At 43.5% G+C, this 18,316-nt stretch overlaps 1 protein-coding gene across 5 annotated transcripts in view; it reads left to right on the top strand.

The window, feature by feature from the left end:
* The window catches only part of GJA8 (gap junction protein alpha 8), a 55,743-nt gene extending 39,274 nt beyond the window's left edge, over positions 1-16,469 (top strand). For all 5 annotated transcript variants that reach the window (XM_068691695.1, XM_068691710.1, XM_068691702.1 and 2 more), the window contains one exon: positions 13,301-16,469. In XM_068691695.1, coding sequence (XP_068547796.1) covers positions 13,311-14,513 — 1,203 coding nt within the window. In that variant the 5' untranslated portion in view covers positions 13,301-13,310 and the 3' untranslated portion in view covers positions 14,514-16,469. The remainder of the gene's footprint in view (positions 1-13,300) is intronic.
* The last annotated feature ends 1,847 nt before the right edge of the window (positions 16,470-18,316 follow it).

The following is an 18,316-nucleotide window of genomic DNA, read 5'->3' as shown; positions in this document are numbered from 1 at the left end:
TAAATTCTTTTAAGCAGTTCTCAATCGTTATTCATATTTTCTTATTTAAATCCCAATTCTCTTCAGGGCTAGGAAACAGATCTTTTTAAAGCATCATGCCCTTGAAGGCATTGCATTACCATTTTGGACCTCTTTTGCTTTCATTTAACAATGCAGTTAAGCTGTAAGCCTGTTACCAGTCTCTCATTTCTACCAGTACTTTAGCCACTTGGATGAGGTGAAATACAAGTTTTGAACATTTTGGACTTAAGATTTGTAAAATCAGGAAACTGCTTAGAACATTTAAAAATCCCTAGAGCTATTTTTAAGTCAGCAACGTCAGCATGTGTTAAACTAAATAATCACTTAGCTTTCTTTTTTCTTTAGGTAAGACTTGAATAACCAATGCTCCCATATGCCAGTGTTGCTCAGCTGTCTGTTGCAGATCCAAGTCATTGCAGCAATTATTTGAATACTGATATTCAGTATTGTTAATTAGAAAATCAGAATTCAAAATCACAAGCAAGAGACCAGGTAATATCTTTTCTTTTTCTAGCCTGCTTCTGCCATCTCAATCTTTGTTAGGGCTATAGACATTGATTTTAACACTCAGTCACACAAGCCATCCCAGCATCTTTTACAATTTCTTATAGCTGTAGGATTCTGGGCAGGCAAAGCCTCAATGAATATAAAATGGAAAGGGATGCCACGACTGTATGCAGCTGAAGATGATATATTAGAATGGACTTGACTTCTATATTGTGCTTCTGTAAAGAAGGACATACTTTTGAAAGGAAAAGCTGGGGCTGCAGCTGAATATACCTGACACCACTCAGCAGAGCTGATGTACAGCAGCAGGATTAGAAAGCCAGACCTGCTGCTTCCTGGGCTGGAGCAGGGTGACAACTTATTACTGTTTGCATCCTCTCTTCAGAGCTTCAGGTACACTCTTCCTCTCTTAAGGGACCGGAGTCACAAACCATTAAAATACATGCCTGTGTTTTGCTGAGGAACCATCTGTAGTAATACCTGCATTCACTGTAATGGTATTTATCGATCAGACAGGAATGGGGGCGTGTGGTGCTGAGAAAGTAGAAGAGTTATTGACAGCTGCTGTTCCAAAGTGGGACTTGCCAAAGTAGTAGCTGCTGAAAGTTTGCCAGGTCTGACACAGAATGAGGGATACCCAAAGAGTCTTAATGCTCCTTGTACAAGGATCCTAATAATGCTTTAAAACATATTACTGTTAATATTTATTCTGAGTAGTAACAGGACTCTAAGGGATTGCAGTTTGCTGGAAATAATGGAAAAAAAAAAGAGGTTTCTTCAAACTGGAAGCCCTTCAGCCCTAGCATCTATATTTTCTACATATTCTTCCTGCCTCCCTCCACCTTTCTGTTTATTAATTTGAAGCCAAATTATCTCAGGGAATGCCCAAGACCTTTGGATGGATGATTTATCTGGATGAGTGGGTTATCTTCTTAATCAGGAAAAGAGAACGACTGGCTCAACAGTTTCCAAGTTCAATAACATCCTTCTTAATAAATTGCTGAGGCATGAGAGGTTTCCGTTCCTTGCTGGCATCTTTACACTGTGCCCAAAGAAACAATCATATCAGGTTCAGGAAGGCAAATGACTGAAAGGGCAGGGAAACAGGAACCGTCCCCACGGATGTCCTCCCCAGAGAGGCTGGGAACGTACTCTGCTGTGGGAAATGGGACGCTGAGGTCAGCCAGAGTGCACGGCAGGTATGCTCATCTCTTGGGACAGGGAGAAATAGGGATGGTGGCCTGTTCTGCCATTCCTCCAACTGCTCTGTCCTGCTTATGAGCTTTCCTGAGCCACCTCCATGCCTTGTGTGCATGGGGCACCTCCACTGCAGAATGATGCGGTGTGGAAATGAAGGCAGGGAGATAAAGGTGGAGAGTGGGTGGTGACAACGCTCCTGAGAGCCCTGAGCCTACCACTCAGCAAGGCAGGCCTTGGTGGTGTTAGGAGAGCCCAGAAGAAGGGAGAAATGACTAGGGAACGAGCCCCCAGCAGAAACTGAAAGGCAACAAACGTTGTGGACAGGGAGGTAACACAAGAAGTTTCCAGACGTGCCCTCTTGTTCAGGTCCTTCAGAAGCTTGGTCCCTTCCAGCATCTTGTGCCTGAGAATGGTAAGGGATTGTACAAAAAGCCTTGATAAAACAAACACACAGATCTCTGCAAGGGTTGGGGAAATATGAGCCCCTATTTTACTGGCAGGCCTGGAGCAATTATTACCAGAAGTGTTATCAGGTACGTGTTCCTCCCGTCCCTGGATCCGCTTTTTGTAGTACAGATTGGCGGTAAGCGATGTGTTCCCTGAGTGCTCTGATACCTCACAACAGTTAATCTGTCTCTCTGAGGAGGATCTCAACAGCAGTGGAAAGGACATAATGTAGAAAATATGTAAAGAGAAATTTGAGTCCAGGGGCCACCAAAGTATGCAGCTGCCAGTCTTCTCAGTGATGCCCTCCAGCTGATGTGCTGCATCTCCATGTCTGACCAGGGCAGGTTCAGGGCAAGAGAAGGGGCTAGGTAAGAGGACACATGGGGACCCAGGAAAAGTATTTTCTCTATGATGGCTCTGTAATGCACATGCTACACCTTGCCTACAAGCTCTGTGCCCTGTCCCAGCGCACCTGTTCAGAAATAACATCTGCTTTAGGGTGAGAACGTGGAATTTCTGACCTGGGCACTGTTGTAAAGTCTGTGAAGCTCAGTCAAGTTCTAAGTGAAGTCATGCCAAGCAGTGAAATCATGTGTCTAAGATTATTCTTCTCTTCCTAGTGCTGTTTGTGCTTCTGCTGCGGTACTACGACACCTACCTTTGACCATTGACAGCGTATCTCCTTTGCCTTACAGTTACTTTGTGAGCTTAGTTCAGATTTTATTATTAACTGTGCTGTTATTAAAGGGGAAATCATGCAGGTCAGTTGGTATACATCACAAATGTTTGTTGGGTAAGGGATACAGATTCAAGAGAAAACACAGACTATACTAGCAAAAGGAGTGCTTTGTCAACAAAGTTGACACTGTTTACATAGGTAAAATCAATGCCATAAAAAAGCGATCTTCACATCAGCTTATCTATATCCATTTAACCATTAAAAAGGTACTACAAAAATTGTATTCCAAGCATATCATCTTAAGATCAACTGCATCATCTTAACTTTCCTGCGCTCGCCCTAGTTTTGTATCTGCAGAAAAGGTCTAAGACATGAGGGAAGAGAGAGGTAGGGTGCAGACATAGCGTACCAGACACCTTGTGCCTTCTGTCTCAGCCATTGCATCCCTCGGTTTCCCCTGGCGCTGTGCAGTGCATGAGTGAGAAAACACCGCCCGCTAGTGGTTTAGGATGCGGCAGCCCGAGAGACCGCTTGGCAGAGGCTGTTTCCTATTTTTGCTTTGCTGATGCCGCTCCAGCGGTTCTGCCGAGATGAGGTGGGTGGCACTTATTGCTCCAAAGATAAAATCAGCATCTCTGGAAAAGGTCAGCGCTAAACTGTGTGAGAAGAAGAGGTTCTTACTGGCAGTGCCGTGGGTCACTCGCATGCAGTTTTTCATGGTTAGCTTTAATGTCCAGATGAAATGCTCTAAATAAGGCACGGCATTTAATCTCACAGTTGCGATAGTAGGAGAACGAATTGTGGTTACGAAATGTGGTTACGTTAAGCATGAAGCTCTAAATCCACAGCACGTTCAGAGCAATCACTGCTTACTGAAGTGAACTATAAAGCAGTGACCATCCCAAAGCTTCCTCGAGGACAGCCCTCCTTGCAGGGCAGGCAGAGGGTGTGGAGACACCTCTGCTAGCCTGGGATGAGCTAGCCCCAGCATGGGAAGCAGCATAGCACCGGTGTGCTTCACGCTGCCCCAGCTCATTAGCCCCACTCTGGAGAGGAGATAATTAGCTCAAGTGGAACATGTTGCTGACACAGCAGACCTGCTTGCAGACCTGAGCTGATATCTGCCCAGCTCAGCATTGCGCTGTGTGGTGTAGGCAACTCAGGATGTCCAGGCTGAGTTTTCAGGGTGGGTGGCAAGATACTTTTTATTTACTGAAGATATTTCTTGGAGGAAAGTGCCAAGAAATCATAGAACTGTAGGGCCAAAGACCTCAAAAAGCCTCCCCCTTCCTTTCCAATTGTTTTCCTTTTTATGAGATAAGATCATTCTTAACAGATGTTTGTTTACCTCTTCATAAAAACCTCCTGTGATTCTACAGCCTCCCCAAGCAGTGTGCTGCAGTGCTTTGCTGCTCTTACCGCTGCAAAGTGTTTTTCTAATGTTTAGCTATATCATCTTTATTGCAAATTAAGCTGATTATTTCTTCTTCTACTTCTGGTGAATGTGGAGGACAACTGCTTAGTCTTTCTACCCATTATAACAAATGTTTATGTGCTGGAAGACTGTTACCATGCTTTCCCTCCTGTTGTTCTTTTCCTAGAGAAAACAAACCCAGTTCTTTTATCCATTCCTTATAAGTCATGGTTTTTTTTTATTTTTTTTTTCATTTTTTTTAATCTCTTATCTTTTTTTTTTTTTTTTTTTTTTTTTTTTTTTTTTTTTTTTTTTTTTTTTTTTTGCTTTTGGACTTTCTCCAATTCGTCAACATCTTCTGTAAAATGTAGTGCCTGGAACTGGACATACCGTTCCTGCTGAGAGCTCAGCACTACCCAGTAAATGCACAGAATAATTGCTTCCTTTGTCTTATACACAAAACTCCCCTTAAAGCACTTCAGAATGAGATTTGTCTTTTTCTGTGGGAATCTCACTTTAACAGACTTGTATTCGGTCCCATCCCAGCCCTTTCTGTGCTGCACTGCTGTCAAAATGGTCATGATCTACTTTGGACCAGTGTGTTTGGTGTCTATGCCCTCATCATTTCTGAATTATACCTTGATGCAATCACCTCTGCAGGCCAGCTCTCCAGTGTCTCCTGTTCATTTCAACTTCTGATCTCTCCCATCCCTCTGCCTTCAGAAGGGATGGCAGACCCCAACCCAGCTGACATCCTTTCCCTTTTGTCCTCCGTTTTGTTGTCTGAATCACTCAAGGAAACGCAGACCAGCCCTGGAGCCAGAACTTCAGGGAGGTGATCCTCCCAGCTGGCAAAGCGAAGCCCTGATAATTACCCTTTCTTATGGTACTTCAACATGTGTAGATGCTGCACAGTGGTCTGCTTGCTGCTCTGGGGGGGGTCTGTGATCTAGGTATTTCTGAAATGCTCACTAAAGTCAACATAGTTGATATCTACCATTTCCTTCTCATCTACGAGACCTATTAGTCAAAGAAGAACATTAGCCTGGTTTGACAAGGTTTGTTCTTCAGAATTCCCTGCTGGTTGTTTCTTATCACCTTATTGTCCTTTAAATACTTATAAATTGATTGTTTCATAATTGGCTCCAGTATCTTTCTAGGTATCACAGGCTGACTGGCCTGTAATTCCCCAGGTCCTCTTATAACAGTAATTTTCAGAGCAGAACTGCATTTAAGTTAAAGAGATATTGAAAGGCATTCCACTTTTGCTCTGCTTATCTTTATTCATTGTCTAGTTTTGTTCCATCCCTTAAATTAAAAACATATTTCCCATAAGTATTTATCTTCCACTTGAGCCCCAGATTAATCCAACCCTGAGTTCACCTTTTCTGTTACTTGCATACTTCCCCAGTTTCCCTCCTTCTTGATGCTTTATATTTTTCTCCCTCTCTTTTCTTTCTATTTTCTTTGGAGTTTTCTAGCGAAATATATTCCCCAGTTCCCTGAGGGCTCTGAAAAGATGCTCAGCTTTGGGCAAATCCTGGAAAAATCTTAGAGCTCTGCCCTTAAAATGGGGACACTGACATTTGCCAGTTTTGCAGGGACAGGGCAAGTTCTGTCCAAAGATTTGCCCAACACTAGCTACGTTTAAATGATTTCTGAGGCCAGTAGGTGGTAGAGAGAAGAGGAAGCCTGGGGAGATTCTCACCTCTAATGATCAGACTGGTAGACAGCTTTGGCTCAAGGATGGACAAAGAAGCATGTTACTAGAAAGCAAACATCCACGAAGTTGGGTGGTCGTCTAGCAGAGAGGAGCATCGGGTAAAGCTCCCAGGTTCTTGCAGGGAGGCTGAATATATCTGGTATTCAGCTTCAGCCATGAGTGAAAGGTTTGTGTGTTCAGCAGAAGAACAGGAAGCATGTGCCACTTTCTAGCTAAGCAGATCAGGAGAAGATAACTTTGTTTGAGGGAGAGGTATCATTATCCAGGGTTATGCGCTATATAATTGCACAATCTGCTATCATGCATGAACAGAGCTGTTCAATAGCATGGCCCTGCCTTGTCCTGACATCATGTCTGTGTTGGAAATCCATCTGGAATGAAAAATCTCACATTCCCCAAGTGACCTCGTAGTTTGTGAGCAAAAGGCTGAATTATAGTGGAGATTTTACTGTCTCAGTGGTGCCAGGAGATGGGAGCTCAGTGACCAACTTCAAAGCAGCTCAAGAATGAGAAGTCATAGAATCACAGAACGATTTGTCTTGGAAGTGACCTTAAAGCCCACCCAGTTCCAACCCCGTGCCATGGGCAGGGACACCTCCCACCAGCCCAGGCTGCCCAAAGCCCCATCCAGCCTGGCCTTGAGCACCTCCAGGGATGGGGCAGCCACAGCTTCTCTGGGCAGCCTGTGCCAGGGCCTCACCTCCTTCTGAGTAAAGAATTTCTTCCTCATATCTAATCTAAACGTACCCTGTTTTAGTACAAAACTATTACTTCTTATCTTATCACTACCCTCCTTTATAAAGAGTCCTTCTCTAGCTTTCTTGTATGTCCCCTTTAGGTACAGGAAGGCTGCTTTAACATCTCCTCAGAGCCTTCACTTCTCTGTGTTGGACAACTCCAACTCTCTTAGCCTGTCTTTCTAGGAGAGGCGCTCCAGCCCTCTGATCATCCTTGTGGCTCTCCTCTGAATGCTCTTCCTTTTTTCTTTTTTAAAAGTGGAGGTTATATTTCCCCTTTTCCAGTTGGTGAGGACTTCACCAGGTTGCCACTTCTTAAATATGATGGGTAGTGGCTTAGCAGCTTCATCTGTTAGTTCCCTCAGGACCCTTGGATGCATCATATCAGGTCCCACAGACTTGTGCACCTTCAGATTCCTTAGCTGGTCTTGAACCTGATCTTCTCCTACAGTGGGTGGTTCTTCATTCTCGCAGTCTTTGCCTTTGCCTTCTGGGACTTGCGCTGTGTGGCTAGAGCTGTTGTTGGTGAAAACTGAGGCAAAGATGCTGTTGAGTACTTCAGCATTCTCCAGATTGTAGGTAATCAGGTCTTCTGCTTTCTGAAGAGGCCACACATTTTTCTTATTTTTTTATCACTGAGATACTAAAGAAGCCTTTCTCGTTGACGTTCCTGGCCAGATTTAATTCTATCAGGGCTTTAGCTTTCCTAACCTATTCCCTGGCTGCTTAGGCAATTTCCCTGTATTCCTTCCAGGTGACCTGTCCTTCCTTCCACTCTCTGTAGGCTTCCTTTTTGTTTTTGAGTTTGTCCTGGAGCTTCTTGTTCATCCATGAAGGCCTTCTGTCATTTTTGCCTGACTTCTTCTTTGCTGGGATGCATCACTCCTGAACTTGGAGGAGGTGATTCTTGAATATTAGCTTTCTTGGACTCCTCTTCCCCCAGGGCTTTATCCCAAGGTACTCTATCAAGCAGATCCCTGAAGAGGACAAAGTCTGCTCTCCTGAAGTACTGGGTAGTGAGCTTGCTATGAGTTCTCCTCAATGAAGCAAACTTATTTCCAAAGAAAATAATGTCTTAAAAGCGCTAGAGACATCCATGTTTTTTCTGAAGGCAAGAAGTCCTAGTAACAGTGTTACTCACATCAGCCACAAATATTTATTGTACTGGTACTTGGTGATGGATGTACTCAGCACTTCTACAGGTTACTTAATGAAAGCATAAAAATTAGGCCAGGTACACAGGTTGGAAATGTTGATCAGAGTTGATTTGGCACTGTCAGTGTTGCAGTTCTTGTGCAGACTCACACAGATGTCCCATGCTCTGTGAGGTCCAGTCTTCTAGACCTTTGGTTTTATGTTCTCTACTCCTTTCTTTCACAGCCACCACCTTCATATTACAAAGGTAGCCTTGACTCCCAGCACTTCCCTGATGGCTGAGAGAGTCAAGTCCAATTGTTCTTTTCCTGCTCTGCCCTCTCTTCTCCATCCCCATCTCAATCACTTCCCTGTGTAGTCCCAATAGAAGAGGAATTCCTCATTGGCCATCTTTATTTAGGCTATGTTCTGTACTTGTGCAGGAGGAGGAGGCCCTAGTGAGCTGGAAAATCTGTCCCAGAGCCTTGTTGCCTTGTTTTTTTTTTTTTTTTTTTTCCAGAAATCCAGTTAAAGGCACCATGTGGTTTTCCCCAAAACAGGAATGTCCAGCAAGCTCACTGTTCCCATATTAAAGGCTGTGAATCCCAGTGATAGCAAAAAACTCACACTGATCGTTCAAGTGAAGGTTACATATACCCAAAGATGAGTAACTTGAATACAATTTCTGCATCAGCTACATCTTGCAAGCAGTTTTGCATCTTGCCAGAAAGTGTTTGATATTTGGAGAGTATTTGCAAATGGCAGATAGGAAGTTAATGGGAAATGTCTCTGACAGTAGCTGGATGTAATTAAGAGATGGACCGTAGCCATGTAGTTACATACCAGATCTCAGTTTTGGCTTATTTAATTAGAGAGATAGGGCTCAGAAAAGGGATATGCATGTTCAGCCAGTGCTGTTTTTCAAAAGAATAGTTTCAGTCTGAAAAGGGATGGGCAGTTTAATGTCTGAACCATTTGGCCTCTGTGATACGGCAGCTTGCAGGCATTATTTAAAGACATTAGCTCCTGGTTGTATCAGTCATTCCTCTGTCTTTTACTCTTTCCCAAAGTGGGGATGAGGGTGGCAGTGATGACCATTAGTACATGACTCATGTACTAATCCTAGTTTATCTCAGCAGCGTCTAGCAAAACAAAACAACAAAATAATTCCTTGCTCTTCTTTAACATCCCTATTCCTCTCGTTGAACAAACTGTGCCTGTTCTTAATCAGTGCATATTCTTGGGCTCTGTATCTTCTCCTCTGTGTGTCCTCTCGCCAGGAAGTCTCTTCCAATGCTTTATATAGCTTGAGCTGAAAAATGTCATGTACCAGACCTCTACTACTTCTCTATTAAGAGAGTGATTTATTAAGGTGTTCAGAATATGACCTTTATTCCAACTTCATGCATAGAGATTGATTTTTCTTTGTCTCTAAACAGGTCCCTCTTGCAAAATTTGATTCTCTTCCATCTCTAGCTCTTTTGAAATCCAGCCTGAAAACCATCCTCTCTGCCTCCAGTTGTGCCTTAGATACTGGGACTATGCAACTCAGCTTAAAAGCTGCTTGGGAAGACAGCTGTTGAATTGAAGCTCTGAACTTACTTGGGCACAAATGCCCAGAAATGCTTAAAAGAGGCCTCAAACAATTGGTTTGATGATATAATAATTTTGTAGCCCTCATGTTATAACATCTCTTTCAAATGACAGCTTTTCTAGAAACAGCATCTCCCAGAGCTATTCTGGGTAATTAAATTCCGTGGTGATTTTGTGTAAAGAGGGAGCAGAACAACTTGCTGACTTGTCACTTTATAAGCTTGGTACCTGTATCATTGCCTAGCAGATCTTGCATCCATAATCTTCTTTTTCATACGAGCTGGGCAATGAGAGCATGTTCTGAGCAATTCATACAGAAAAACCTACAAAAATACCACCTCAGCAGAAAGTCATATCTTTTGCCTCATAATCAAAACTCATAGCGCAGTTGTCCTTGCGGATGCGTTACTGAACGTGAGATATTTCTCTTCTGCCGGGTCTCCAGCATTTCTGCAGATGGCTGAGGGTAGGCAAGTATGCCTGAGGTAACGTTCCTGTTTGCTGGGCTGATGGAATTCGGCTACACTCCTTAACAAAACAGTTTGTTTTAGACATTTTTGATGCATGTGCAAAATGCATTTGGAAGAAAAACTAAGCAGAACAAAGACGCTGAAAGGCTAGGCAGTAAAACTAGTATTTCTCAGCTTTGGATAAGATTGACTGATGGTTCTTTTTTCCTAGTAAAAGATGTTAAAGAGCAGACCCAAGTATCCAAGAATGCCAAATTCAGATGCAGTGCCTTAGTGACCACCTGTGCTGGAAATCAGCCGTATGCCTTGGTTGTCAGAGCTCAGACTAGGGTAATAAATTAATTCAATTAGTTCTGCCACCACCAGAGATGTGGGTGCTCCGTCTTCACCTGTCTCATGATGACACCCAAAGACTAGTGAGTGGGGACACACATAGCTGTGCTGAACCACAGCAGATCTGCAGAGATGCTTCAATCCCTGCTCATCTGTGCAAACTCCCCTTTATGCATGAATTAGGTTTTTACTGCCCATTGCCTTCTCCTCTCCCCCCTCCACTTTTTCATGTTCAGTGGATTCTCCTCTCTGTGTCTCTGCCTCTCTTTCTCTGTGTTTTTTTTTTTTTTCTTCTTTTTTTTTTCTCTCTCTATTGTTCCCCACGTCACCAACTGCCACTCACTTCATAAAGCCGTCTGGCTCGGAGCTTAAATATTGCAGGGCAACTAAAACCTGCCATCAGAGCCAATTCAGTCATATCTGCTCAGTCGTGCGACAAGATTGGGACTTTTAGGGTAGGGAAGAAGAGAGACAAAAGTTCACTCTTCACTGCAGAGTGCCAAGAGAGGAGGGGGACACAATTCTTCGGTGGAACCTTTCCCAGTGGCAAGTTGCTTGCTCAACATCCTTAATCTATACGATCTTTCTTGCTGGTAGCATGCTCAGATAGCAGCATCTGGAATAGCAGGGAGGGGGTTTGCAGAAAGCCCATGTGAGTTAGAATATGAGTCTGTCAACTCTGAGTGGGCTTAGGTGGACTCCTGCTCTTTTCCTCATGACAGGCAATTTAAGGGAAAAGGGGACTGCGTAAATTCATCTATTTTTTTTTTTTTTAATTTATTTTTATTTCTGAGATTTGGGGAGCTGGCTGACTGCAGGTGGAGTCCTAGGCATCTGAATTGGTTGTACTACTCATCTCCAATCCACCCAAAATTGTTCCTTAGAGTTAAGCCAACTGAGAAACCTTGAATCACTTCACTTGCAGGAAACAGGGTGGCCATGACAGAGCGTTGAAAAACGTGGCAAGTTCAGAAGTGATCACAGGAGTTTAGCCAAGTGCAGCAAGCTGCAAGTGAGGCATCTGATAGAGTCAGGAAACATTTTTCCATCTCTTCTACAGTGAGTTTTCTGTGTGATAAGGTTTATCATGTCTAGAATGCTCTTCCATGCTGTAATGGAAATGTTCAACTGGTAGCTGTGGATAGCAGTGTGACTCACAAGGAAAGAAAGGGATGTAGTTCACTGCAGTGCCTGGGAACAATGGAGTTTATATTGTGCAGTCATGTTTTTTACAGAGTTGCACATGATTGGTAACTGTTTGGTGTACTTTGCTCTGTGAATTTGCAGAAAGAGAATGTTTAAATCAGTTTAGATAATGTATGTAAACAGCATAATCTTCTGCTAGACTTGTTAATGTAAGTGCTGACATTAACACACTCCTTTACACAACTTTAATGACTGAGAAAGTAGCAATTTTCTTCAGTGATTAAATTATATGTTTGCTGCTTGTGCTTGCAAGGTGTTTATGCACGCTGAAGGACTGTGTTTTGTCTTCATTTTCTAACGCGAATGTCTGGGGTTAAAATTTTACGGTGTTTGAAGATGAGAATAATCAGTCCATCTTGTTTTAGAAAAATGACATCACAAGGATTTTTTTCATTGAAAATTTGTGAAATTCCCCAGAGTCACAGAACTCTCAATATTTTGTGTGTTTGTCTATGTGTGAATATGTACACAGAGTAGCTGAAACAGACTGGTATGCGTTGGTGTGTCATAACATATGGCATCATAAATATATCCCAGTGCTATCTGAAGGAGGAGGGAAGTTGAGATACTCAGATTTCCATACTGTTGACTGTACATTCTTTTTTCCTAGCACGTGTATATGCGTGTCTGCATCTAGAAAACTATAGATGGAGGTAGCATCTAAAAGATGGACTTCTAGGTCCCTGTGAACAGCTATTTTATGAATAATGTTAGCTGTTTCTATTGGTGCTGTCCACGAGTCACTCTTTCTGGGTCACTGTAATATTCTGCACTCCTCAGAGACTTCAGACTACTGCAATATATTAAATCAGACAATCCCTAAAAAGTTTCCTCTTTATTCCCGCATTCATAGATTTTTCCCTTACCTAAAATTAAACAGTAGGAAGTTTTGGATACATAGGATGAAGCCCTGGCCAGACATAACCCCTTATTATGTAAAAATATTGAGGGATGTAATGTTTGATCTGTGTTTCTTGAAAACTGACTACTTTCTTAACTTTCCAATAGGATATCTGTAGCTGGCTTCCATCTTTGTGTTAGCCTGGGATAGCAACACACATTTTACAGAGAAACTAGTATTTTAGGTTCCAGTGTCAGATCTATGTGTTTCTTTCCAGGTTGGTTCCAATGTCAGTGACACAACTGACTTGAAAGGCAGATTCAGTAACTCCAATAATGCTAAATAATTATATCATATATAATGTTTATTGTATAGCAGAAATAGTAAATAAGGTAGTTATTAATCCTATAAAATATTACTTGCATAGTAATGCTGTTGCTATCGCTATTATTACCTAACAGAGTGATTTCTAATGCGCGTTTAATATATGCAACCTATAGAGAGTCCAGGTTTGTATATATACAAGATGGGCACCAATTTGAGATCTGTTTGACCCATGTGTGGCTCTGCTGAAGAAGAGCCTGGGTGCTTGAAAGCTTCACTCCTTCTAACCGCTGCAGCTGCATGCTGATAAATGTGTTCTTCTGTACTGCTGGCAAGTGTCTGTACGTGTATAAACTCTAAGCAGGCACACACAACTGAGCTTACGAGAGACCACAGAAGACTCCTATCTGGAAAAGGAGTTAAATATACTCCTTGGCTCAAAAGTAAGTGACTGCTTAGAGCCAAGGAAGAAAGAATTTGGTAAGCAGTTTGCTCTGGCTTCTCAGACCTTCTCCTGCTAATAAATCATTGTGATCAGGGCAAGCAAGAATCCTTCTTTCTGTTTCCAAAGCATGTTAGGGAAATACTTACTAGTTGAAAGCAACAACAGGCATCAGTGGGAAAACATTAGCATAACTTGTGGTCATTCTCTTTCTTTTTTCTTTCCTTAGACAGTAAGAAATGGGTGACTGGAGTTTCTTGGGGAACATTTTAGAGCAGGTGAATGAGCAGTCCACTGTCATCGGGAGAGTTTGGCTCACAGTGCTCTTCATTTTCCGCATCCTGATCCTGGGGACAGCTGCCGAACTCGTATGGGGAGATGAGCAGTCAGACTTCGTGTGCAACACCCAGCAACCTGGTTGTGAGAACGTCTGTTATGATGAGGCCTTCCCCATCTCCCACATCCGGCTCTGGGTCCTACAGATCATTTTTGTATCCACGCCTTCGCTAGTGTACTTTGGGCATGCGGTGCACCATGTCCGCATGGAGGAGAAGAGGAAAGAGAGGGAGGAAGCTGAGAGGCGTCAGCAAGCTGAGGTGGATGAAGAGAAGCTGCCCCTGGCTCCAAATCAAAACAAAGGCAACAACCCTGATGGGACGAAGAAGTTTCGCCTGGAGGGGACCCTCCTAAGAACCTACATCTCCCACATCATTTTCAAAATGCTTTTTGAAGTGGGTTTCATAGTTGGCCAATATTTCCTCTATGGCTTCCGAATTCTCCCCCTTTACCGCTGTGGGCGGTGGCCCTGTCCCAATCTTGTGGACTGTTTTGTCTCCAGGCCCACAGAGAAGACCATTTTTATTATGTTCATGCTGGTGGTGGCTTCTGTGTCCCTTTTCCTCAACCTAGTGGAGATCAGTCACCTGATCCTGAAAAGGATCCGGAGGGCTCTGAGAAGACCAGCAGAGGAGCAGGTGGGGGAGGTGCCAGAGAAGCCCCTCCATGCCATCACAGTCTCCTCCATCCCCAAGGCCAAAGGCTACAAGCTGCTAGAAGAAGAGAAGCCAGTGTCCCACTATTTCCCTCTCACAGAAGTAGGAGTTGAGCCCAGTCCCCTTCCATCTGCCTTCAATGAGTTCGAGGAGAAGATTGGGATGGGGCCACTGGAAGATCTCTCCAGGGCATTTGATGAGAGGTTACCATCATATGCACAAGCAAAGGAACCGGAACAGGAGAAGGTAAGAGCAGAGGAGGAGGAAGAACAAGAAGAGGAGCAGCCAGGACCTCAGGAAGAGCCAGGGGTGAAGAAAGCAGAGGAGGAGGTGGCGAGCGATGAAGTGGAAGGGCCTTCAGCACCTGCTGAACTCGCCACTGATATGAGACCCCTCAGCAGGCTAAGTAAAGCCAGCAGCCGGGCCAGGTCAGATGATTTGACTGTATGAGGGTGCAGGATACGGGGAGCACATGAAAAGGAAAAAGAGTAAAAGAAAAGAAGAGAGAAAGAATCAAAAGATATTTTAAGCAAAGTGCTAAATGGTCATTTGAATATTATTTCTGCTTGAGATTCTCAACTGGAAAGGTACTATCATGGTAACTGTGCCTTATTTGCCCTGTATGTCCATTTGAAAAAGAACATTTTCCCTGTTTCCACATGCCAGCTCATTCCTTACAGTAATATTGATGCTGTAAACATAACTGATATCTTTTAAGACCAAATGTAGCAGTGAAACCCAAATGCCACCACTGTGAATGTACTTACTGGAAGCTTTGTGTTCCAAATTTTTCTAGGAACATGGGGAGGATCTGTCTCATGAGCCAGCCAGCTAGGGGGACAGCTGATATACGACCATATCTACTATTTCTCTTTTTGTTTTCAGCTATTGCATACTGAGCAGATCTCCCCTTCACTGTTGGCATGGAATTGCATTTATTTAATTAACAAAGTGAATTCTGTGTTTAGCATCACCACACTATAACAGTAAGCACTATTTCCCCTCTCTATGCAGAAAGAAAATGCCAAAAATGTCCACAACTTGTTTATACATGCAAATTTGAGTTTGGTAAAAATATTTTTCATTTTTTCAAAAATATTTTTACTCTTCAAGTGATAGTGACAGTGGGCAAGGATAACACTAGCTCTCTTCTAGGATTTAGCAGATGCCCACAGATGGATTATTTGTTCCCAAGAGGGTCATCCAGCCCAAGCCTACTTCAGAGTACTGGGAAGAATAAATTCAAGTGATATATTTTTTACTTGTAGTCCTGTGACTTCAAGATCTGAAACTCGATTTAGCAAAGCAAGTGTGGGAAGTTTTCTGTGAAAGGAGGGACAGCTACAGTCCCCAGAGCACAAAACCAAATACAAGCCTTCACGGCACGATCCTGACATGTGCTCAGTTCCTGGAGCTCCCAGACTTACAGGCACTCAGCAAATCTCAGGTATGGTGTCCTGAAGGCACCTGTGAACCTAAACCACAGGTCTGGGTGACTATGTGACAATTTAAACCTCTGAATACAAAACTGGTTGTTCGAGTTTGAAAAGTCTGATATGATAATAGTCTTTTGACATCCTTTGTTTTTAATTTGACAGACCGGAGCCATCCAGTGGTCTACTTCAACATAAAAGGCCAGTCTTGAATAAAACAAGACCTTTCAAAAGATCATTTAGACCTCTTGTGCCAACAGGTCTGTGCAGAACTCTCAGAGCCTCGGTAAATCTTTTTGGTTACAAAAGGCAGAAAAGCATGTGCTTGCAAATGTTTAAATGTCTGTGGATTTTTATTTTTACGACTGCAGCAGCACCTTTGGGCTGGGACAGTGCAGCAGTACATTTAAAAGCTTTAGGTTACCAGCTGTGTCCCTCCTAAAACTGAGCCTCATGCCAGAAAAGTGCAGGTATGCACTCTCATTTGCTCTGCTCTGCAAACCTCAGACCCTGCCAGCTCAGCGAATTCTTTCTGCTGGGCTGCAGCCCATTCCATTGTTCCCAGGGCAGGCTCTAATCCAGGTCAGGAAAAAAAACAGTCTTTGGCACAATGCATAAAACTCATCCTGCCATTAGCTAGAAAAGACCCCTGCCGACTCCCATTGTAGCAGGGCTGACTCAAAGCCCACTGAAGTCAAACGGGTGTCTGAGATGGGTCTCGGGTGGGCTTGGACTCACACGAGCTGTCCTGCTCTACTGCGTCCCAGCCCAGGAGACCCCTGGTACAATCACCTCTGTCACTGATGTAACCTGCTCGGTGGAGGTCCCATTCCTTGTTTCGCAGCTGCCATGTTCTAGCACAAAGGTGGCTGAACTTCACTGATGTGTGAAGTAATAAGCTGTACATATGTAGAAAGTTTGTAGGGTGCATTTGGATTCTTCAGCACCATAGCAGTGCCATGTATTTTTTACACTATTAATCCTTTTGCTCCCCTTGGGACTGTGTATTTTCCCAAGGTTTGCAGCCCGTGGTCATAATCTTTGCTCCTTTGAGAAAGGCTGCTAGGTTTTTAAGAGAGACTTCCTTGTGAAGGAAGACTGGAAGGTACCTCCTCAGTTTTGGGAAAAGATATGGCAAAGCAAGATATGTGAAAGAACATGCAGGGGGAGAATTTGGAGGCTACCATTTACTCATTCTTTTACTACAGAAACGAGAATAGTAAACACAAAGACACCTGGCAAAACTAAAGTGAGGAAAGAGTTTTTTAGAAGGAAAAGTGCATTCAGCTCTGGGGCCTCCAACACAAGAAGGACACGGACTTGTTGGAGTGAGGCCAGAGGAGGACCGCGAAGGTGATCACAGTGTTGGAGCACCTCTCCTATGAAGACAGGCTGAGAGAATTGGGCTGTTCGGCCTGGAGAAGAGAAGGCTCCAGGGAGACCTTATAGTGGCCTTCCAGTACCTAAAGGGGGCCTACAGGAAAGCTGGGGAGGGACTCCTTGTCTGGAGGTGTAGTGACAGGACAAGGGGTAATAGCTTTAGTCTAAAGGAGGGTAGGTTTAGATTAGGTATTAGAAAGAAATTCTTTACTGTGAGGGAGGTGAGGCCCTGTCCCAGGCTGCCCAAAGAAGCTGTGGGTGCCCCATCCCTGGAGGTGCTCAAGGCCAGGCTGGATGGGGCTTTGGGCAGCCTGGGCTGGTGGGAGGTGTCCCTGCCCATGGCTGGGGCATGGAACTGGGTGGGCTTTAAGGTCACTTCCAACCCAACCCATTCTGTGATTCTATGAAATGATTCTGTTGTGTCCAACACTCTGCTAGAATCCCAGAAAGAGCAATGATTTAGATGAACAGCAAAACCACCACATTTGTACTAGATGGGGTGCATTACATTTTATTTTTTTCTTCACAGAGATGGTAAAAGAGAGTTGTAGTAGTTCTGATCATAAAAGATCCTACTCATTGAAGGGTGTTGGAAACACATTTCCCTGTAGGGAAAAGAGTAACCTGTAACTGAATGGTTATTCAGTGTGAGGTATCTTCGACTTTCTTCAGAACATCTGACCCTTCCAGATACCAATTTACCAGAGTAGATGAACATTCCCCCAACCCCCATTTCCTTCTAATTACTTGAAAAGTCCTTATACTTGCAAAATATTTTAATAACCATCCCTGTTCCTGACCTCTGACATGCCTACCTTTATTAGATCACTGGACTACTTAGAGATGAGTGCTTATTCATCAGAGGTTTATGGTTCATAATATGGCTGTCAGACAATCCAGTCTTTAATCATAAGATGTTGAGTATGTCATTCTTTTTCAGTGGAGTGCCTCGGTAGAATACACTACATGCAGCATACTGAATGGACACTCTGTAGTTCTTTCACAGCTGCCACAGGAAAGCTCATTTCTTCCTCCAGGTCATGACAGTGCAATGAATTAAGCCAATGTTTTCCTCCTGCATCCCGTCAGCTGCTTGTTGATTTCTTTCAAGCTGATTTTCGAGTGCCCTGCCAGGCTGCTGAAGAAGCTGCAGCTGCCAAGTATGAGCCACAGCATCAAAGCAGCACTTCTCAGCAAACTGGGCAGGGAACTAATAGTCAGGTTTTATGGTGTTCAGCCTCATCTCTGCAGTGAAATCACCGTGGGACTGTCAGCAAGTCATTCTTCCTTCTTGTACAATTGGGAATCAGTTTTCTACCTCACGAAGATGATGTGAGGCTCAATATATTGTGTTAGTAATAGGATGGGAGGTCCTTGGATGGAAAGCCCTACAGATGAGCAAAGGATTATTTCTGAATGTGATAGCATATAAATGTGTTT

Source organism: Anas acuta, chromosome 1 (genome assembly GCF_963932015.1).
Source record: "Anas acuta chromosome 1, bAnaAcu1.1, whole genome shotgun sequence".
Classification (NCBI taxonomy): domain Eukaryota; kingdom Metazoa; phylum Chordata; class Aves; order Anseriformes; family Anatidae; genus Anas; species Anas acuta.
This window is presented reverse-complemented; position numbering and strand designations above follow the sequence as displayed.